Source organism: Labeo rohita, chromosome 19 (genome assembly GCF_022985175.1).
Source record: "Labeo rohita strain BAU-BD-2019 chromosome 19, IGBB_LRoh.1.0, whole genome shotgun sequence".
Classification (NCBI taxonomy): domain Eukaryota; kingdom Metazoa; phylum Chordata; class Actinopteri; order Cypriniformes; family Cyprinidae; genus Labeo; species Labeo rohita.
Genome location: NC_066887.1, coordinates 5,840,493 through 5,863,721, shown reverse-complemented (window position 1 = coordinate 5,863,721; position 23,229 = coordinate 5,840,493). Strand labels below are relative to the sequence as shown.

Sequence of the window (23,229 nt, the reverse complement as noted above, 5' to 3'; positions counted from 1 at the left end):
TTAGCATACTGGTCTCCCTATGGGGTTTAACTGTACTTCCCCTCCAGAAGTTTCAGCAATGGGCAGACTAGTGGTACAAAGATATTGCATAAAATATTATGCTGCACCTTAATATCACATTTGACAGTTTCTATTTTATTTTAGTTTAAAAAAAAATCAATCTGACTCTAAGAAAATAAATGGTAAAATGGTGAATAAACTATGATGGTAATGTCACAAATAATACAACTAGAATCACTTTTTTTCCAAGCTGACTTCAGCTGATACAGTTAAAATTATAGTTACTGTTAGTAATTAACAAAATATCTATGAAAGTGAAAATAATGACAGATGTATTTGAAAAAAAGGGCATGTTGAATTGCACAAAACAAAAAACACTGCATTATCAGTGTTTGCATTTTAATGCACTGTATTTTCAGGGCTTGCATTTTTAGGGGCTGAAATCCAACATGATTAACACTTGGAAAAAACGAGTGGCTTAATGGACTAATACATATAAAAAGACCCAGTATACACCTTATTGAAGTATAATATATACAGGCAAAAAGATACACTCCGAATATGACCATAAAGTTTCAACCTAAATGTTTTGCCTCCCATAGAAACTTGCTATAACAAAAATGCTTATTCGACTAATACACTGAGCTACAAAAATCTAAATCAGTTTAGATTTTTGATGATTATTGATGATGCATACCAGGGGTGGCGAACTCCAGTCCTGTAGAGTCGCAGCCCTACCGAGTTCAGCTCCAACTCTAATAAAAACTCACCTGCTTGTAGCTTCCTAGTAACCTTTTAGACCCTGATTAGCTTGTTCAGGTGTGTTTCATTAGGGCTGAAGCAAAATTCTGCAGGGCTGCGGCTCTCCAAGACCAAAATTCACCACCCCTGATACATACTATATACAAGAAGCAAATGAGCCCAGAAAATGTTTTCCCATAAAAAACCTAGTGTGGCCTAATGAATTAAAACAGAGATATAGATAGACCACACTCATTATACGTCTTATTGGTGATGTATACCCTGTTGAAAAATCCAGCATATGCTGGTAAAAATGGCAGCTGGTTTGAGCTGGATTAAGATAGCTGCTGTAGGCTAAGGATAGACTTGACATTTTCCATGGACACTATGAAAAATCCAGCATATGCTGGTTTGCATGGCTGCTGGATTAAGATGGTCCTTAGCTGGTCATGAGCTGGTTTAAACTGGTTCTTAGCTGGTCATGTGCTGGTCCTAAGCTGGTCCTAAGCAACTAACTCCTGCTCAGGACCAGCACATGACCAGCTAAGAACCAGCTTAAACCAGCTCATGACCAGCTAAAGACCAGCCCAAACCAGCAGCCATGCTCCAAAACATACCTAACCAGCATATTGTCGCTGTCGGGCGGAATCCTCGTATCTCCAAAACCAATATTTTTAAGGAAATAAAAAAAACTTTTTTTTGAGTTATTAAACATTGTATCGTTAAAGTTGGTATTATACCTTATATTGCTATCATATACTGTTGTGTACCAACATTAACACAACATTTCCCCATAATCGTGTTTAAATGGAGATACGAGATTTATGACTTGAAAGTAGGGAGATAAGCGGTTACGCTGTCATTGATTAGAATGGAACGGACACAGACGTCGCTGCTGTCAGCTGTGTTTATCAAAGCCTGCGGTCGCGTTGAGCCTTTTGACAAGAGATAAGGCTTAAAGAGCTATTCAAAGCTAATGATTGTGGTTACACACATATTCCTAAACTCTATTTTAAACGTTTAAGAGCTATGAGTAATGCAATACCAAAATAAAACGTTAAACAGGCTGTCTAATAGGCGGAGATTAATCTGCACGCAAAGTCGGCGGTCGCGTTGAGCCTTTTGACGAGAAAAGGCTTCAGTAGTTACAAAAATTAATAACTGTGGTAACATCTTCCTACACTCTATTTTAAAGGTTTAAGAGCTATAAGTAATGAAATACAAAAAACGATGAGGTGACTAGGCTGTCTAATAGACAGAAATTATCCTAATCTGCATGCAAACTTACCTTCATGGCTCACAGGCTTCATTCTGCACGTAAGCATTACAGCTATCGATTTTTAACAAAACAGGCCTACTCAAATATCTAAACTAACTATTTTCACTCGTTATTGTTTAAAAAACAGACAAGAGTTATCCAAAGATAGGCTTACTTGGCGCCATTAGACAGCCCTTTTTCTCCCATAAATAAAAACTTGCTACTATTTTACATGCACAGTGTCAAGAGAGGTATAGTCTAGAAGTAGGCCAAACAGCTGAACAGTAAAATAATAATAAAAATAAAAGCTAAGTCAATAAAATAATAATAAAAACAATAATTTAATGGTGGTATCCAAATCATTCAATTTAATTCAAGTATTATATCAGATACATTTAAAAACTTCAATGCACATGTATGTCTATTAATAAGCCTAGTAAAAAAAGTAGATATTACATAAATACATAAATAATAAATATTATTGATATCTGATATCAAAACTATAAAAATATCTGATATCTTAACTGATATCATAGTTTAACAGATTAACAGTCAATATGACGGCAATGTAACAACACGCACATAGCCTCACAGATGCATGCACACAGACAAGGCTTGCTTTACTAAGCCCATTACTGAGTGTATTTGTGTTTGTGAGTAGGGTGAGCCCTTGTCTGTGTGCGTGTATCTGTGCTCTGTGTGTGTTGTTACATTGCCTGTGTTAAGGGATAGTTCACTTCAAAATGAAAATTCTGTAATATATTCACCCTCAAGTTGTTTTCAAGAGTTTCTTTCTTCTGCTGAACACAAAGGAAGATAATTATTTAGAATAATGTCAGTAACCAAACAGTTAACTGGACCCATTGACTTACATAGTAGGAAAAAAAAATACTATGAAAGTCAGTGGGTCCAGTTAACTGTTTGATAACTGACATTCTTCAAAATATCTTCCTTTGTGTTCAGCAGAAGAAAGAAAATCACCAAGTTTCTTATCAAGTTTCAAGTTTCTAAGCTAGTGAAGCAAATTGTTGTAAAAGCTGTGAAAATCCTTTGGGATGACTTCCTTCAGGTCTTGCAGGTGTTTGAATTTCAGCTCGTTGATCTTCAGGCGGTCTGAATAGAGTGGGGTGACTGTGTGGCTGTCTGAGGTGGAGTTTCGGAGTTGGTGACTTGGATGTGGATGCCAGTCATCAGAGTGGTTTATTTTGAAGTCCATCGTTCCATTGTTGTTGTACCTAATAGCACAAAATATAACACAACATCATAATCACTGTAAGATTTCATAAAATAATATGCAACATCATAATGTCATGCATAAGATTTACATTGGTAATTACCTGATGGCTCTGATATCGTGGACAGTTGGGTCACCAGGCCTTACTCCAGGGCGCAGAGACTTGCAGAGCCTCAGCTTGGTGAAGTCCTGGAAGAAGGTGTGGTCGATGTACTTGACTTCATATGGATGAGGCTTCACACGGGCCTTCTTCATCAGGTTAACATACTCTGCTGGGAGATACACATCCTGGTCCCTCAGACGCCTCTCGATGACGCTGTGAACGGAGTCGCATTCCATCTGAGTATGCCCTTTCTCAAGGTACTTCTGAATGACGACTTTGTTTTTCTTCATAGAGAACTGAAGAAGTGCATTGCTTAGAACTGCATTCCGGTTCTGATACCCGCAGCCGTCACTCCACAGAATAAATGTGTCAGGCTCAGTGTGTGCAGAGAGGTAGTTGACAATGCATGAAGCAAACTCACTGGCAGACAGGGATCCCTCACCTTCATGCCAGACATAACATGTGGCACTGTGTGTCAGCATGTTGTACACAGTAAAATTGTGAACTGCAAGCTTTGTTTTGTAATACAAGGCAGAGGCTTTTAGCTTTGGGCACAAAAGGAGGGCTTGCAAGTCCATACATAAGACCATAGTGTTGTTGCTGGCCTTGTTTTTGTCAGACAACTTTTCGGCGCGGGCCTCTTCTTTTTGCAGGAGGTGGTGCTGCCACTCGTCATCAGGTAAGTTGCCGGTCTTGAAAGCACAACAGATGTTGCACTGGTCTTTTTTGGGTGGTAAAGGCCTAGGTTGAGACGCTTGAACTCATCTGTGAACACTTGCCTTGACAAAGGTGTTGCATTCTTCTCTGCTGCAGCGCGACAATACACTGCATACAGATCAGCCATCGACTGAAACACAGGTTCCAGATACTGTTTGGATGTTGTGGATCTGCAGTAGTGTGAGGGCACCTTTGGGAGATCCTGTAAAAAGCTGTGAATGAATTCATGGCCTGCCACTGAACGACGTGCGTTGCTGTGTGTTTGTCCCTCTGTGTCTGCTTGTGTGGGTCCCTCCTTTGCCCAGTTAAGGGCTGACCACTCGCCTATTCCTAGGGTAGACAAAAACATACTTTTGCAGACGCGTCTTCTCTGCCCGCTGACCCGTAAAAAATAAAAAAAAGAATTTGATCTTTGAGAATTTTCATACCCTCTTCTCCTTTGCACGGGGACCACATCAATTAAACCATGCACATACATCCTCTTCTCCTCCCAGGTCATATGTTGCCAAAACTCATTGAAAATGTTATTCCTCTCAGGCGTGCCGATTGCACTGCAGTGATGTTTAGCTGACTTGGCACATGCTGCTGATGAACATCTAGGCCCAATTGCCCGTGGCTCCCTCATTATTTCCTTCTGCTTCTGTTTTCCAACGTATGACTTCCCAACCATTCTTCTTTTCTTGTTGATCACTTTCTTCCAGGTTTTTTCAGCTCTCAGTCTTTTCCTTGGAGGTGCGCCTTCCTCTGCATTAGAGTCCTCTTCCCTTCCACGATTGAAAACTTCGAAATACACACACAAACCAAACGTGCATGAATGAGTTACATCTTTATACATTGTCAACAGTGTTAACTCTTTAATGAGAAATTGTAGAAAAGCATCTAACCTACCCGTGTCAAACTGCACCTGCTCTGGAGCCAGCAGCGAGGGCCCTCTCCCTCCAGACCACCAGATAAATCTTTTCAAACACATGGTACAATTAGTGTGAATATTTTTTTAAACAAATGTCTATTGTTGTGAAATCCATCTGCATAAAACTCATAAATTTTGGCATGTGAAATCATGATTATCTCTCAGAAATTTACTCTACCAGCATGCACCACTGTGTCCTCCATCACTGTATCCTCCATCACTGTATCCTCCATTGTTGCTTCCTCTCTCTCTACACTCTCTCCATCAGAGCTCTCACTCTCTATTAGAGCCCTTGCCTGATCATATGGCACATTGACCATCTGACAGAGTTCCTTTAAGGACACAGACATGGTTGCTGCAAAAAAAAAAAAAAATGAATAAAGGTCAAATGATCATTTCCCTAAGTTATACGGCATGTTTACGTATGATAACGAGGCAAGAAGCCAGCTAGCTTGCTTAAAGTCATGTCACCTTTATTTATATAACGTTAGCGCTTTTAAAATACAGATTGTGTGATGAACATGACGACAAAGGCAGCTAGGTTACTTGTTTAACATGACGGCGTGCCTTAACATTGTAAGCTACAATCCTGACATAGTAAGTTACATTAAATTATGTTGTTCCTCAGACGAGCGGCAGAACTAGCGGGGGGTCGCGATTTTTTTTTTCTTTAAAGCCCCACGAAAATCAGGTTAGCTATCTCACCAAACATGACGACAAAACCAATGCATAGTGACTAAGTAAGTCAACGGCAGGCATTTTGTGTGCATTAAATTCATTATTCTCGTCAGAAACAAAACCATGGAAGATTTCAATCAATAAGATAGCTACCGTCCAATGCTAGACCTAGCTGAAAGAAAAATCTAGCATCCTCAGAAACGATGCATTACACCTTAGCACTACCATTGCTTCAAGATCGAGATAAAACTGTTATATATAATATAATTTACCTCAAACATTTACCTCAGAGGACGTTGCTCGACGAGGATTTCTGGAAACGTTCAATCTTGAGGGCTGAGGAGACAAAATGCCGCGAAGTTTCTGCCGCCCACGAAGTGAAGAAGAGGTGGAGTTACGAGGATTCTCAGACAGTTGAAGTGTCCAATGGAGTTAAGAGATTTGCTCTCAAGCTATTTTCAACACCTTAGATTGGTTAATAATTTGTAAAAATAACAGACCCACGTGGGGACAGACCAATAGCATCGATTTGTGAAAAAATATGAAATTGACTAAATTTGGACATACGAGGTTTCCGCCCGACAGCGACGATATGCTGGATTTTTCAACAGAGTAGTGTTCATTGAGAATGTCAAGTCTGTCCCAGAGCCTACACAAGTGGCTCGGCCAATGTCAGAGCTTGTGCATGTGGTCACAAGTACAGTAGTCTCAATGTTCTCAAATCCAGTGGTCAAGTCTAGTTGTCTCAAATCTGGTGGTTTCAGCGCCAGTCTCAGTCTCTGTACTGCCAAATCCAATTGTCTCACTGCTCCCAAATCGGGTGGTTTCAAGTGCAGTGGTTTCAGTGCTTCCTAACCCAGTCCAGTGATCCCAAGATCTCAACCATGGTGGTCTCATGTGTCCCAGTGGTCTTAGTCATAGCAGCCGCTACCCTGTGACAGCCACAGAAGCTACTCCTTTCTCCTTTATTTTGGCCACAGTCTGCTTCTTGTTCCTTTATAGTCATTACTCTGTCAGTTCTGCCTGGAAAGAAAAACTCCCTGTTTTGCTAGGCCACAAGGCCACAGCCCTTCCTTTGCCATCAGTTCCCCCTGACTAGAACAACCACCCTGGTCCTGTCTTGTTTTCTACTGCTGGTTACATCCAGCAGGAAAGACACTCTGGCTCCTCCTCCATTTCTGTTTGCCCCACCATGGCCCCCTGCTCTGCAGGTTCCACTGTGGTGGTATCCATCTCCCCTGGCTCCACCATGGTCCTCTGTTCTGCCAACACTTCCGAGGCCCCCTGCTCAGCTGGTTCCAGCAAAGTATCCTGCTCTGCCAGCATTCCTGTGGTCTCCTGCTCCAACCTTGGTGGTCGCCTGTTCCATCAGCTCCACCTTGGTCCTTTGATCCTCAGACTTTGCCTTGGTCTCCTGATCCACCATGGTCCATGACTCCACATGCTTCACCATGGTGTTATTCCTTTCCTCCTATTCCACCTGGGTCTTGTGATCCACCATGGTTCCGTCATGGAGTCTCTGTAACGGCAGGGATTGTACTTTAGGTGGGGGGAGTGAATGACCAGCGCTTTCTTCCACCTTCGATACCATGACTGAGGTGAGACCCTTGAGCAAGTAACCCCCAGCTATGATAATAAAGGCGTAACGGGCCTTCATTTTGGACTGGGCTGACTGCAATTAAACCCATTTTAGGTTTTATCAAAAGTCAGAGAAGTGAAAAACTGCATCCTTTTGCATGGGTAACCACAGAGGCATGAAACAATTAAGGGGAATTTTCAACCACATCACCACCAATGGTATTTCTGGTCACCAAAAAAGGAAATATAGGCCACATTCACACAGCAGCAGAAAACAGTTGCCAGTCCTGTATTTGTGTCATGATACGGTTATGTTCACACACAGTACGGGTACTAGCAAGAGTGAGAATCGTATTCTATAACCCAGGGGTGCCCAACCCTGTTCTTGGAGATCGACTTTCCTGCAGAGTTTAGTTCCAACCCTAATCAAACACACCTGTCTGTAATTATCAAGCGCTCCTTGAGATCCTAATTAGCTGGTTCAGGTGTATTTGGTCAGGGTTGGAGCTGAACTCTGCAGGAAATTTGATCTCCAGGACCAGGGTTGAGTAACCCTGCTATAACCAAACTTTCACCTGTAATTTTTCAGGACTCACAACCACTTTCTCTGAAAACCTGTGATGTGTGAATGGAACCAGACTGGACAACTAGTTGTCTGTCACATCTGCCATTTTGGATATCACTTTAGTTACTGTTGCGGGGTCTGACAAAGGGTCCGCCTTTAGTTACTTTTACGGGGTCCAACAAAACTGCACCACCACAGCTCCGCACAATTAAAATAAAACATGTGAGGATTTACTTTTAAAAATAGAGCACCTCAACCCCGCAAATAACAAGGTGCCCGGAGTCTCATCTCCCGCTTCAATAATTAAATTAAACAACAAGCCAGCAACCAAGAAATATAACCAAAAAGTGTCTATTGATACATATTAGGAAACAATTAAACTGAAAACTTCAGGAGGGGGAAAGGCCAAAATAGTAAACAAAACTCACAAACTAACTACTGTCAGGCATTCACCACAGCCACCTTCACCTGCCACGTCACCCGGAGCACCACTCACCCGTTCATCATCACCGGAGTTCTAATCACGTGCACCTGACTTCAATCAGCCACACCCTTTAAATAGGACAATCTGCCAGTTATTTCTTGTCGGGTCTACTGTTCGCACCTGGCTACCTTTGCTCCTTCCCATGTGTTTCCCCTTTGTTGAACTCTACCCTGCTCTCCATATTCTACGTGGCTCACTTATTGGACTTTCATCTGCTCCACATTACAAGGACTGTCAGCTAAGCCATCTATTCCCATTTGTCTCGACCTCTGTGTGTTTCACCAGTTGTAAAATAAATGCTGGTTTGAATTGTCACTCACCTCTCGTCTCCTCCTGTGTGTGTGTGTGTGTGTGTGACAGAAGACCCAACCAGCACAAAGATGAGCACCGAGACACCCACTGCAGTCGATCCTTTCATGGAGCTGGTGAATGCCTTCAAGGCGGCGTTAAATCCAACACATTCGCCACCGTCTGCCTCAGGATGTCCCATGGCCATGCCCGCCAAATTTGCGAGCGAGGCGGCTGAGTGTAGTGGTTTTCTTCTTCAAGCTAACCTATACATCCAGATGCAACCACAACAGTTTCCCTTGGATAACGCCAAAGTTGCCTTCCTCACTTCACTTTTGACTGGTAAGGCTCTACAATGGGCTAAAGCTATATGGAATTTTAACAACCCTATTATCAACTCTTATGAACAGTTCACAAGTCATTTCTCCGAGGTGTTCAGCACGGCAACCGGCACACTCTCTACATCTGACACCACTGGATTGGAATCTTTCCTTCAACGAGCTACTAGAGTTTCTCAGCAGCTTGCCAGCCACCGGTAACCGCTCCTCAGTCTGACACTCCTCTGCTAGCTTCCCAGTACCAGAACCCATGCAAGTTGATTCTACACGGCTCTCACGCACGGAACGTAATCGTCGCATTACTCTTGGATTATGTTTATACTGTGGACAACAAGAACATCTCCGCACCTGCCCTATCAGACCCCCACACCCGGTGGTGAGTACTATTCTGTCTTAAGTCGAAACCGCCAACCTTACATTGCTACCTGTTACGTTGCATACCTCTGATCGATCTCTCTCTGTGTCCGCTCTGGTTGACTCAGGCTCCTCCGGCAACTTCATCTCCCAGGACTGTTTGAAAGAACTACAACTCCCACGTCATTGCCATCACCAGGTCTATGCAGTAACCACTATTCAAGGAAAACCACTCGGGCGTGGGAGAGTACGTCACTCTTCACCTTTCATCACTCTACAAATTGGATTATTTCATCTAGAAGAAATAAAGTTTCTGGTACTGGAGGAGTCCACCGTAAACATCATCCTGGGATGCCCCTGGCTTCGTATACATCGTCCAGAATTCCGCTGGGATCCCTGCGACATCACACGCTGGAGTCAGATGTGTCATACCCACTGCCTGTCTAAGTTACCTCATCCTCACACCATTCAAGCTCCAGTAGCATCCACCCAGAGCCCTGAACCCGTCTTCACACCCGAAGTCCCAGCGGAGTACATGGCGTTCCAGGATGTGTTTAGTAAGCAAGCAGCCACCCATCTACCACCTCACCGGTCATGGGACTGCGCTATTGACTTGCTGCCTGGAGCTCAACTACCCAAGGGAAGGGTATATCCACTGTCGATCCCGGAGCGCCAGGCAATGGAGGATTACATTGCAGAGGCCCTTAATCAAGGATTCATTCGACCATCTACCTCACCGGCCGCTTCTAGCTTCTTCTTCGTGGGTAAGAAAGATGGAGGTCTCCGTCCATGTATTGACTACTGGCAACTCAACTCTCAAATTATTCAACAACCCTACCCACTCCCCTTGGTTCCTGCCGCCCTCGAATAGCTTCGTGGATCCCAGGTGTTCACGAAGCTGAACCTGCGGAGTGCTTATAACCTCGTTCATATTCATGAGGGAGACGAATGGAAGACCGCCTTTGTAACACCTACGGGGCACTATGAATACCAGGTCATGCCTTAAGGCTTATCCATCAGTCCTTCTGTCTTCCAAACGTTTATGAACGAGGTGTTCCGGGAGTTCCTCCATTGGTTCATTGTGGTCTACATTGATGACATTTTGATCTACTCCCGGAACATGGCCAAACATCGCCAGCACGTCCAGCAGGTCCTCCTCAAACTCCGCCAACATCATCTGTATCTCAAGCTGGAAAAGTGCGAATTCCATAAACCTTCTGTTCAATTTATAGGATATAACATCAGTGCCGAGGGCGTGATCAACTTCTACCGTCAATTCATCAAGGGATATAGCTCCATCACAGCTTCACTGACCTCCCTCCTGCGGGGTAAGCCCAAACACCTCACCTGGAACCCTGCTGCCCATGAAGCATTTCAACACCTCAAGCATCTCTTCAGCACTGTACCCTTATTGCACCATCCTGATCCAGAACTCCCATTTACGGTTGAAGTTGGCGCCTCCACCACTGAAGTGGGTGCAGTGCTGTCTCAAGCGGTCGGTGAACCTGCTATCCTCCATCCCTGCACATTCTACTCACGTAAGCTGTCTCCGGCGGAGCAGAACTACGATGTGGGAAATCGAGAGCTGCTTGCCATCAAGCTGGCCCTGGAGGAGTGGCGCCACTGGTTAGAGGGGGCAATTCATCCATTTACTATCATCACAGACCACAAGAACCTGCAATATCTACGTGATGCTAAAAGACTCAATCCCCGACAAGCACGCTGGGCACTTTTCTTCACACGGTTCAATTTCAAGATCACATACCGACCTGGTTCCAAAAACATCCCCGCAGACACCCTCTCTCGTCAGTCATCGTCAGACCAACCTACTGACCCCGAACCCATCATCCCTCCCAACATCATCGTCAGTCCCATCATCTGGAATATTGATGAAGACATTCAGCAAGCCACTCTCCAGGAGCCTGCTCCGCCAGAATGCCCAGAAGGCAAGATCTACGTTCCTCGCTCCCAAAGTCAAAGCCTTCTGGGCTCACCAGTCTCTGGGCTCTGGACATCCAAGCAGCAAGCGGACCCTCTCGCTACTCCAAACTCGTTACTGGTGGCCCAGTATGCGCCGTGATACCATCAAGTATGTCCAGAGCTGCTCTGTCTGTGCCATGTCAAACTCTCATGTTACCTACAGGCAAGCTGGTCCCACTACCCATCCCTGAGAGGCCCTGGTCCCATCTAGGAGTTGACTTTGTTACAGACCTTCCCAGCTCAGAAGGTAACACGTGTACTGGTAATAGTTGATCGTTTCTCCAAGACATGCAAATTCGTGCCTCTTAAGGGGTTACCGACCGCCATGGAAACTGCGGAACACCTCTTCCATCAGGTGTTCCGTCATTTCGGCATCCCGGAGGAGATTGTGTCGGACCGGGGCCCTCAATTCATTTCACATGTTTGGAAACATGTTTGGGGCCCTCAATTCATTTCACATGTTTTGTCAAGTTACTTGATGTTACTGTTAATCTCTCATCTGGATATCACCCACAGACTAATGGTCAGACAGAGAGGAAGATCCAGGAGCTCGGACGTTACCTCCGGGCATACTGTAGTGAAGACCAACACAGCTGGAGCAGTTCCTCCCATTGGGCCGAGAACGCACAGAACTCCCTCCGCCAAGATACCACCGGCTTAACACCTTTCCGGTGCGTACTCGGTTACCAGCTTCCGCTGTTCCCGTGGACGGAGGAACCCTCAAATGTTCCAGCTGTCGACCACTGGTTTCGAGAAAGCGAGAGAGTGTGGGACTCAGCTCATCACCATCTCCAGCGAGCAGTACACAGAGAAAGGGATTTTGCTGACGCCAGACGTAGGAGCAGCCCCCAAAACCAACCTGGTGACCTAGTCTGGATGTCCACCCGCGACCTTCGTTTACGGTTATCATGCCGCAAGCTGAGTCCCCGCTATATTGGTCCATTTAAGATCCTGAGGCAGATCAACGACGTCACTTTCCAGCTTCAGCTCCCTCCCAAGTACCACATTCATCCCACATTTCACGTTTCTCTCCTAAAACCCTTTTTTCCCTCTGCCACAGAAACCCCAGGAGCTGAAGTGGAACCCCCTCCTCCAGAAGTCCTGGATCAACCATCAATCTACACGGTCCACCAGATCTTGGACTCACGGCGTCGGGGAGGCCACCTGGAATACCTGATCAACTGGGAGGGGTACGGACCAGAGGGGCGATCCTGGGTTCCACGAGACGATGTTCTGGACCCCAATCTACTCGCCGACTTTCATCGTGACCACCTGGATCGTCCTGCCCCTTGCGGTCATGGCCGTCCACGGCGTCGTGTTAGGGCGTCGGGAGCCGCCCCTGGAGGAGGGGGTAGTGTCAGGCATTCACCACAGCCACCTTCACCTGCCACGTCACCCGGAGTACCACCCACCCGTTCATCATCACCAGAGTTCTAATCACGTGCACCTGACTTCAATCAGCCACACCCTTTAAATAGGACAATCTGCCAGTCATCTCTTGTCGGGTCTACCGTTCGCACCTGGCTACCTTTGCTCCTTCCCCTTTGTTGAACTCTACCCTGCTCTCCGTATTCTACGTGGCTCACTTATTGGACTTTCATCTGCTCCACATTACAAGGACTGTCAGCTAAGCCATCTATTCCCATTTGTCTCGACCTCTGTGTGTTTCATCAGTTGTAAAATAAATGCTGGTTTGAATTGTCACTCACCTCTCGTCTCCTCCTGTGTGTGTGTGTGTGTGTGACAACTAATGCATTAAACCTCTTTCCTACTTAAAAAAAACAAAAAAAAAAAAAACAAAAACAAAGAAACAACATAGTCTTACCTCCCTACTAGCCTCAAAACAGGAAAAAATTGAAGAAACAAAAAGGCACCCGCCTCCCTACGTCGGTCTCCTTGTGTTAAACAAGTGATTCAAACAAAGTTACACACTATTAAAACAAGCAAAGTTTTAAGTAATATCGGAGATACAACATGGCTTGAAAACAAACTTTTCAAAGCAAAAACACCAAGCAGGGAGAGAGGAGAGCTTCCAAACAGAAACGCCGCCACGCCACCGCTGACGTCACCGCAACTCCGTACACCTGTAGAATTAGAAGAGACAGATGGGAGAGGATAACCATAACAATAACAACAACAAAAAGAACATATACACAAATCATAATGTATAAACAATAATAATAATAATAAACATTAAATTAACACGTAACGTAACATTTCTTCCCACCAAAGAAAGAGACAAACTTATTTTGTCATTCCCAAGAAGCGGCATAACTCTTGACGATTAGAAGGTCGGAGGAACTCTGTTATGGCAGCTATCTTTGTATTCACTGGTCTCACTTGCCCTTGACCTACTAGTTTTCCAAGATAGGTAATTGTGGCTTTAGCAAACTCACATTTTGCCAAATTCACAGTTAACAAAGCCTTAGCCAAGCGAGCAAACACTGTCCCTAAAGACTCCATATGTTCCTCCCATGTAGGAGAAAAAATGACAATATCATCCAAATATGCTTCACAATCCAGTACATCCTGCAACACTAAACACATCAGGCAATGAAAGGTTGCTGGGGCATTTTGCATGCTGAATGCCATGAACGAATATTGACCAAAGAAGTCAGGCGTTACAAAAGCAGAGATTTCGGCAGCTTGTGGTGTTAATGGTACCTGCCAATACCCTTTTAAAAGATGGAGTTTTGTTACAAACTTCGTCGGGCCGACCTCATCAATGCAATCATCGATCCTTGGAAGTGGAAACGAATCAGGTTTTGTTACAGCATTGATCTTTCTGTGATCTGTACAAAAACGAAACGATCCATCAGATTTGGGTACCAGCACACACGGCGAACTCCAAGCACTTTGGCTTGACACAGCTAACCCATTCTGTAACATATACTTGATTTCAGATTTCATGATCTCTCTTTTTACAGGATTTACTCGATAAGGATGTTGCATAATCAGACTTGTGTTCCCCACATCAATATCATGAAATAAAACATTTGTTTGTGATGGAACATCAGAGAAAATAGCAGGAAAACTCTCAATTAAGGCTGTAACATCTGGGATGAGACCAGAGGCAGAGGTAAGGTGCAAAATGAAATTGGATCACTTTCCCGTTCAGGGGAGACAGACTTCAAACTTTCACTCGGTTCTTCCATCTCCCTCTCAACCTTACTGGCAACCGAGGGTTCCTCTGGCAAAACGCCAATAGCTATCATTTTAGAAAGAAGCTCAGATTTAATCGTTTGTTTTTTTGCATTCGGCACAACTACGATTTTTAAAGCATCAGCCATCTGTAAAAGATCTTTCTTTCTAAATGTATCCAGCTGTTCAGCAGTTGGATTACCAAGAAATGCTTCAACATCCACTTCCATACTAAAAAAAAAAAAAAAAATGAAGCTATGTCCTGATTACCTCTACTTACATAAAAAGGGCAGTTAAAAAAAATAAAATAATAAACTGTACTTAATAGGCCGCACAGAGAGAAAAAAAAATGACATCATTGTAGCAAAATTTTCAGAATTAAAAAAAAAACCTACCAATTATACAAACACAATTGTATATGTGTAAAATTTTTTAAACATCAACATACATCTGTCAGGCATTCACCACAGCCACCTCCACCTGCCACGTCACCAGTAGCACCGCACACCCACTCTCAATCACTGGAATTCTAATTCCCCACACCTGAATCCAATCAGCCACGCCCTATAAAGGACTCTCACTTTCAGTCGTTCACTGTCTGGTCTATCGTTCACATCCCTTACACTAGCTCCAGACTGCTCTGTGTTCTTACATTGGACTCCCCTGTTTATATCTGGACTCGTTGTGGCTTTCCCCTTCGGACTCACTACTACTGCTCAACTACTACAAGGACAGTCAGATAAGCTTATCAATAATCCATCCATTCTTGCATTCCATTTTACAAGCCAATCAATAAAGCTCTTGTTTGATTTTGCACCTTACCTCTGCCTCTGGTCTCATCCCTGTTGTAACGTGACAGAAGACCAGACCATCACCGAACATGAGCACCATGGCGCTGTATGATGATTCCATTGGAATTGGAGTCCTTTTTACAACGAACAACCAGAGTTTCCCAGCGACAAGCCGCCTGCCAGCCCCGGTATCCGCTCCTCAGCCTGCTTCGGTGGCTGCCTGTTTCCCAGTACCAGAACCTATGCAAGTCGACACCATTCGTCTATCATGCGCGGAAAGGAATCGCCGTTTATCATCAGGCTTATGTTTATACTGCGGCAATCAAGGTCATCTCATCCACAACTGCCCCGTCAGACCCCCACGCCCGGTGGTGAGTACCATCCAATCAGAAGTTGAAACAACAAATTTGACTCTGGTACCTGTTACTCTCCATACTTATGAACACACTCTGTCTGTTTCTGCTCTGATTGATTCAGGTTCCTCTGGCAACATCTCACAGGAATGCTCAAGTCAACTCCAACTCTCCCGTCAACGTCATTTTCAAGAATATTCAATAAAGACTATTCAGGGAAAACCACTGGGGCGTGGGAAGGTACGTTACTCTTCACCTCTCATCACCCTGCAAGTCGGACTGTTTCAAAAGGAGGACATACGTTTTCTGGTACTGGAGGGTTCCACCATCAGCGTAATCCTGCCCGTGGCTCCAACAACATATTCCACTCCGCTGGGATCCCTGTGTCATTATTCGTTGGAATGAACAATGTTATGATCGGTGTCTATCTAACCTGCCTCTTCTCCAATCCGTTCCAGTTCACCTGGCCTATACCCAAGTTAAAAGCCCTGAACCTGAATTCTCTCCAGAAATCTCAGCGGAGTATGTGGCGTTCCAAGATGTATTTAGTAAACAGGCAGCCACTCCTCTTCCACCTCATCGGCCATGAGACTGTGCCATCGAGCTGCTGCCTGGAGCCCAACTTCCCAAGGGACGAATCTATCCTCTGTCCATCCCGGGGCACCAAGCGATGCAGGAGTACATCGCAGAAGCTCTGAAACAAGGATTCATTCAACCATCCACCTCGCCGGCCGCTTCAAATCTCTTCTTCATGGGCAAGAAGGATGGAGGTTTACGTCCCTGCATAGATTACCGTCAACTCAACTCCCAAATCGTTCAACAACCCTATCCTCTTCCCCTGGTCCCAGCCACCCTTGAAGAGCTTTGTGGTAGGGCTGTCAACGATTAATCGCGATTAATCGCATACAAAATAAAAGTTTGAGTTTGCCTAATATATGTGTGTGTACTGTGTATAATTATTATGTATATATAAATACAAACACATTCATGTATATATTTAAGAAATATTTACAAGCATATGTATTTATTATAATTTTTATATAATTTATATTATATATAAATAAAATCATTTTGTATATTAATAACATATTTCTCATATATATACACATTAATTTGTGTGTATTTATATATACATAATAATTGCACACAATACACACACATATTAGGCAGACTTAAACTTTTATTTTGTATGCGATTAATCACGATTAATCGTTGACAGCCCTACTTTGTGGAGCCAGAATCTTTACAAAGCTGGACCTGTGGAGTGCTTATGCCTCATTCATATTCGTGCGGGAGACGAGTGGAAGACGGCCTTCATTGCACCCTCAGGGCACTACGAGAACCGGGTAATGCCGTACGGTCTACGTCGTGGTCTACATTGATGACATCTTGATTTACTGCCGGAACCATTGCCAGCACGTCCAGCAGATCCTCCAGAAACTTTGTGAACACAGTCTATACCCTCAAGTTGGAAAAATGTGAATTTCATCAGCCTTCAGTCCAATTCCTCATCAGTGCCGAGAGCGTGCAAATGGACCAGGGAAAAGTCAATGCCATTCTGGAGTGGCCTCTACCAAGCAGTGTGAAGAAACTACAACGTTTCCTGGGTTTTTCTAACTTCTATTGTCATTTCATCCAGAACTACAGCTCTACAACTGCACCGTTAACCTCCCTCCTGAGGGGTAAACCTAAACATCTCACTTGGAACCCCGCTGCCCAGGAAGCTTTCCAACTACTCAAGACCATCTTTAGCACTGCTCCTTTATTACATCACCCAGATCCTGAACTTCCCTTTACAGTTGAAATCGACACTTTCATCACTGGAGTTGGAGCGGTGCTCTCTCAAGCGGTCGGTGAGCCTCCTCTCCTTCATCCCTGTGCCTTTTCCCGTAAGCTGTCTCCGGTGGAGCAGGATTACGACGTGGGAAATCGTGAGCTACTGGCCATCAAGTTAGCCCTGGAGAAGTGGCGTTATTGGCTGGAGGGGGCAACTCATCAGTTCACCATCATCACGGATCACAAAAATCTCCAATATCTGCGAGAAGCCAAGCATTTGAACCCCAGGCAGGCCCGATGGGCCCTCTTTCTGACCAGATTCAACTTCAAGATCACATACCGTCCTGGTTCAAAGAATGTTAAGGCTGATGCCCTCTCCCGCCAGTTTTCCATCAACTCGCCTACGGAACCAGAACCCATCATACCACCGGACTTGATCGTCAGTCCCATCATTTGGGACATAGATCGGAACATCCGTAACGCCACCCTCCAGGAGCCTGCTCCGCCGGAATGCCCAGAAGGGAAAATCTATGTACCTCGCTCCCAACATCAAACCCTTCTGGGCGCAGCTCACTCTCCAGGCTCTGGACATCCAGGCAGCAGACGGACCCTCTCGCTCCTTCAAACTCAGTACTGGTGGCCCAGTATGCACCTTGATATCACGCTGATCCCACATCGGGGTGGACTTTGTCACTGATTTCCCGAACTCTGAAGGTAACACATTTGTTATGGTCACCGTGGACAGATTCTCCAAATCATGTAAGCTTGTTCCTTTAAAGGGATTACCTACAGCTCTGGAGACTGCAGAACAACTGTTCCAGCATGTGTTCCGTCATTTTGGTCTCCCGGGGGAGATTGTGTTGGACCGGGGTCCTCAATTCATCTCCCATGTCTGGAAAGCGTTCTTCAAATTACTGGGCATCTCTGTTAATCTCTCTTCTGAATCAGAATCAGAATCAGAACAGCTTTATTGCCAAGTATGCTTACGCATACAAGGAATTTGTTTTGGTGTCACAGGCTTCCAGTGCACAGAGACAACAACAACAACAACAACACAGAGAAAATAAGTTGAGAATAAAAAAAAATACACATATGTAAATATAAATAGACAAAAATTGCAATATAAGATTTAATAAAACAAATAATTTGTATATACAGTTGTGCTACAGATGATAGAAAAAGAATAGAATAGAATAGAATAGAATAGAGTAGAGTAGAATAGAATGAGATGCCGGGATGTACTGAGATGTAGGTGGTAACAAATAAATATAAGGTTATTGCACATATTATTATTGCGGGTTCTGGAACATTTAACTGTTCATAAGGTGTATTGCCTGAGGGAAGAAACTGTTCTTATGTCTGGCTGTCCTGGTATTTGTGGCTCTGTAGCGCCGACCAGATGGCAAAAGTTCGAAAACGGGATAACATGGATGTGAGGGATCCAGAGTGATTTTCTGAGCCCTTTTCCTCACTCTGGATGTATACAGCTCTTGAAGGGTGGGCAGAGGAGCACCAATAATCTTCTCGGCGGTCCGAACCGTTCTCTGTAATCTTCTGGTGTCTGATTTTGTAGCTGAGCTGAACCAGACAGTTATTGATGTGCAAAGAACAGATTTGATGATGGCTGAGTAGAACTGTTTCAGCAGCTCCTGCGGCAGGTTGAACTTCCTCAGCTGTTGAAGGAAGTACAACCTTTGTTGGGCCTTTTTTGCAATGGAGTCGATGTGAGTGTCCCACTTCAGGTCCCGAGAGATAATGGACCCTAGGAACTTGAATGTCTCCACTGCAGCCACAGTGCTGTCCATGATGCTGAGAGGGGGGAGTGCAGGGGGGTTTCTCCTGAAGTCTATGATCATCTCCACTGTTTTAAGCGTGTTGAGCTCCAGGTTGTTAAGACTGCACCAGACAGTGAGCTGCTCAACCTCTTGTCTGTAAGCAGACTCTTCACCATCCTGAATGAGGCCGATGAGTGTGGTGTCGTCTGCAAACTTCAGGAGCTTGACAGAGGGGTCTTTAGAGGTGCAGTCGTTGGTGTACAGGGAGAAGAGCAGTGGGGAGAGAACACATCCCTGAGGGGCGCCAGTGTTCGTGGTGCGGCTACTTGACATTAATGTCCCCATTCTCACTAGCTGTTGCCTATCTGTCAGAAAGCTGGTGATCCACTGAGAGATAGAGCTAGGAACAGAGAGCTGGTTTAGTTTGGTCTGGAGGAGTGTAGGAATGATGGTGTTGAAGGCCGAACTGAAGTCCACAAACAGGATCCTCACATAAGTCCCTGGTCTGTCCAGATGTTGCAGGATGAAGTGCAGTCCCATGTTTACTGCATCATCCACAGACCTGTTTGCTCAGTAAGCAAACTGCAGGGGGTCCAGTAAAGGTCCAGTGATGTCCTTCAGGTAAGCCAAAACCAGTTTTTCTAATGACTTCATGATGACAGACGTTAGCGCCACAGGTCTGTAGTAATTAAGTCCAGTAATTTTGGGTTTCTTTGGGACGGGGATGATGGTGGAGCGTTTGAAGCATGATGGAACTTCACACAACTCCAGAGACCTGTTGAAGATCTGTGAAAAGATGGGGGCCAGCTGATCAGCACAGGTTTTCAGACAGGCTGGTGTCACACCGTCTGGGCCTGGTGTTTTTCTTCTTTTGTTCTTTCTGAAGACCTGGCACACATCTTCTTCACTAATCTGAAGTGCAGGAGGGGGGGAGAAGGGGTTTGTTGGAGGTGTTAACCCTCTGGGGTCTGAGGTGATTTTGGGGCCCTTTAGATGTTTTGACATGCCATGACATTTGTGCTTATTTCAGCTACTTATACTACTGGCCAACACATATTTTTTGGTATTCAGCACAAACGGTGCTACAATAATATGTGAGCAAGATGAATGTACATGTTTGCATTTTTTAGAAAAAAAAAAAAAGATTATGCGTGGTTAGTAAGTTTTGGGAAAATAAATGTAGCTGAAATAAGGCCATAAAACTCATACTGAATAGTCCTGAACAAGGCTTTTGAGTAATCACTCTTGTAGGCTAGAATATTTACTTCAAAATGATGTGAAAATGATCGTGCTTACTCTTTCACAGAAAACAATATATTGATGTAAAAAAAGACATGTTTTGTGATAGAAAGCCGTATGCGAGGGAGGGATAACGGCCATGAATATTTAGTGATTCACACCTGAGAGACAAAAGGCCGTCCCCTAATGGCCCATCAGTGTGACTGTCACTATGAGGCAGGTAACAAAGAATGTGAGAAGAGTAAGATAATGGGGGGTTTTGGTCATTTGTATTTTATTTACAACACTACATAATCAAAACATACATATTGAAGGTCAAAGATTATTATTGTACTCACTGACCTAACCACATAGATGTGAACAGACCTTGTGTCATTCCTGTTCAACAAGTGAAACTAGTAAACAATACCTGATATTTAAGTGTTTGCTGCTTCTTTCCATGGATTCAAGATAGAAAAAAAAATAAATAAAAAAAACAGTCACAGAGCTTATTTTACCATAGAAAATCATTGAAGAATAACATATGATGTTGGTACAGCGCTCTCAGAAGAAAAGTAAAATCAGCAGTAAAAATCAGCAAGATTCATCTGTGGTGCAGGTATCAGATCAGTAAAAAACAAAAACAAAAAACATCTCTGAGCATGTTAATATCAGAAGAATCTGTATATAACGACCTTGTAGTCACAGATTCACGCATACTATGTAAAAAGGACATTTTATATCTGAAAACAAATGATCGTTTAGCACCTTATAAAACTCTATTTGGGAACAGAATATTAATAATAAACATGATCTAGACATTCTTAGACTTGTAGCATTCATCATGTTACAGTGTACACTCATATTACTTTTATATCGTATTTTGTTTTATATAGAACATGAAAACTTTATTGTGTCATAAGAAATTTAGATACAATGAACTACCTATTATGTTCAAGGTTATGTTAAAATAACAAGTTAACTACCCTTACCAAAAAGAAGTATACTTCAAGTTTATTTTATTAAGTATACTTAAGTAAAGTTCAAGTATATTTTAATTATTCTTTATGTAGTAAGTATAAAAATATCAGCATACTAATAGTATACTTTTCAGTGTACTTCTTTTATACACCTTGGGACTAAATTGGCCCACTTTCTAGTATATAAAAGTATTCTTTTAAGTATACTTTACGTATAACAGTAGTAAACTTTGACTACACAACTAGTTTACATCTATGTTTTCAGTTTGTACTGCAAATACTAAAAGTAAACTAATAGGTATACCAATAGTTTACTAATTAAATACTTTTTTATGCATTTTTAGTACACTTTGAAGTAAAGTCTCAGTAAACTACAAGATCAGTAGTTTTATACTTTAAGTATACTTGAAAGTTTTCTTTAAGTGAACTTTATATCATACTTTCAATATACTACTATGTCTCTATTTAGGTATTAATTTGTATATATTTTGTTATTTGAATATCTGAAAAAAAAAAAAAAAAAAAAACATTATGAATAACTTACTTTAATATGTAGACAACATCATCTTTGTTTGTAAAACATTTTACAAAATTAAGATATCCAGAAAATGAATATAATTGGTTGAAAGTATCTAGGCCTCAAAACTAGATACACAAACCTCAAGAACAGTGACAATCAGCAAATATTAAAAAGATTAGATCTGCACGTCACATTACAACAAATAACTAACAATTATGACAAAACAACAACCAAAAAGTTTAAATGAAGTCAGCAAACAGCAAAACAATAATCCTATAAAAGTAACTGGATAATTTATTCATGCTGCAATGCATGCTGGGAACTTACAAAGCCTTGAAATTTCAACAATATGAAATTCTTTGCTCAGACAACTGTGTTTGACTAGTTGGGACAACATTAGTGTAGTGTTTTTAGTTTAAAAAAATAGCATTTTTTAGTATTTGAGACAAAATGTTTCGTAAAATGGAAAATATGTATTTGCATTTTTTGCAGTGTGGAAGCATCTGTTTTGGTTTCTTCTTCACTTGTGTTCTGGAAATTTTGTACAGAAGATGTGTAATAGCATCTCTCATGTATAACAATGAAAACAGATTCTCAAAGCACAAGTATAGCTCAAATACTTTTTCTAAGTATAAATCAAGTATACTTAAATGTAATTTTAAGTATATTTCTGATAAGTATATAAAGCACATTTCTGAGAAGTACATAAAAAGTAGACTGAAAGTATACTTTCCTATTTTTAGTTTAAAAGAAGTATACTAATAGCACACTTGAATAAACTTCTTTTTCGTAAGGGTAATGCAAAAATGAAACATCACTTACTCATCAGACTGATCTCTTCCTCTGGATCAGCCGTGCGTCACGTTGTGTTCTTCATCTGAGGTGAATTCTGTGTTTCTTCAGATTCTGCGAATTCTGCGTATTCTTCCAGAAACGAACAGTAGCCAAGATAAACTTGATGAATTGTCAAGCTTTGTTTACAATGATGTGGTTTACTAACACGCGCGCCTCGCACGTGGCTATTTATCATATCAAAAGCAAAAGCAGCTAAAGGGCGTGATCACATTAAAAATAATTAGCTCTGAGGGCAAAACTATGCATCACGTTGGTTTCACATGGATTACTTTAGCACAGAATGTTTGTTTTTGATAAGACTTAGAGATATCAAGCTTTCTATAGATATATCTCTCCTGTCTGTGTCCCGAGTATTCACTGAGTTTAGGTTCATTTTACTGACGCATTTCTAAAAGCAGTTCGCGGAGACAGTGAAGACTGAGAAAGCACCCTGTTTATTTTCTTTAATTTAAAGAAGCACACAGTTCAGTTTTTTATTGTGAGTGTGCACAAATAAAAGTATACACTTAATGGTTTCTAATGATGTATGACACTTATTTGTGTGACCAAAATCGACAGAGTATTTTTTGTGTCTTTCGCACTGATCTTAAAA

General features: G+C 42.8%; 1 protein-coding gene across 1 annotated transcript; it reads right to left on the bottom strand.

Annotated features, from left to right (window-relative positions):
• Nucleotides 1-2,928: 2,928 nt before the first annotated feature.
• On the bottom strand, nucleotides 2,929-6,892 carry LOC127182077 (uncharacterized). The gene is made up of 6 exons (XM_051137185.1): nucleotides 6,799-6,892; nucleotides 5,142-5,318; nucleotides 4,938-5,009; nucleotides 4,482-4,833; nucleotides 3,337-4,077; nucleotides 2,929-3,234 (listed from the first exon to the last, which is right to left on the bottom strand). The coding sequence occupies exons 1-6, from the start codon at nucleotides 6,890-6,892 to the stop codon at nucleotides 3,012-3,014; spliced, it is 1,659 nt and encodes a 552-aa protein (XP_050993142.1). The 3' UTR covers nucleotides 2,929-3,011.
• Nucleotides 6,893-23,229: the final 16,337 nt, after the last annotated feature.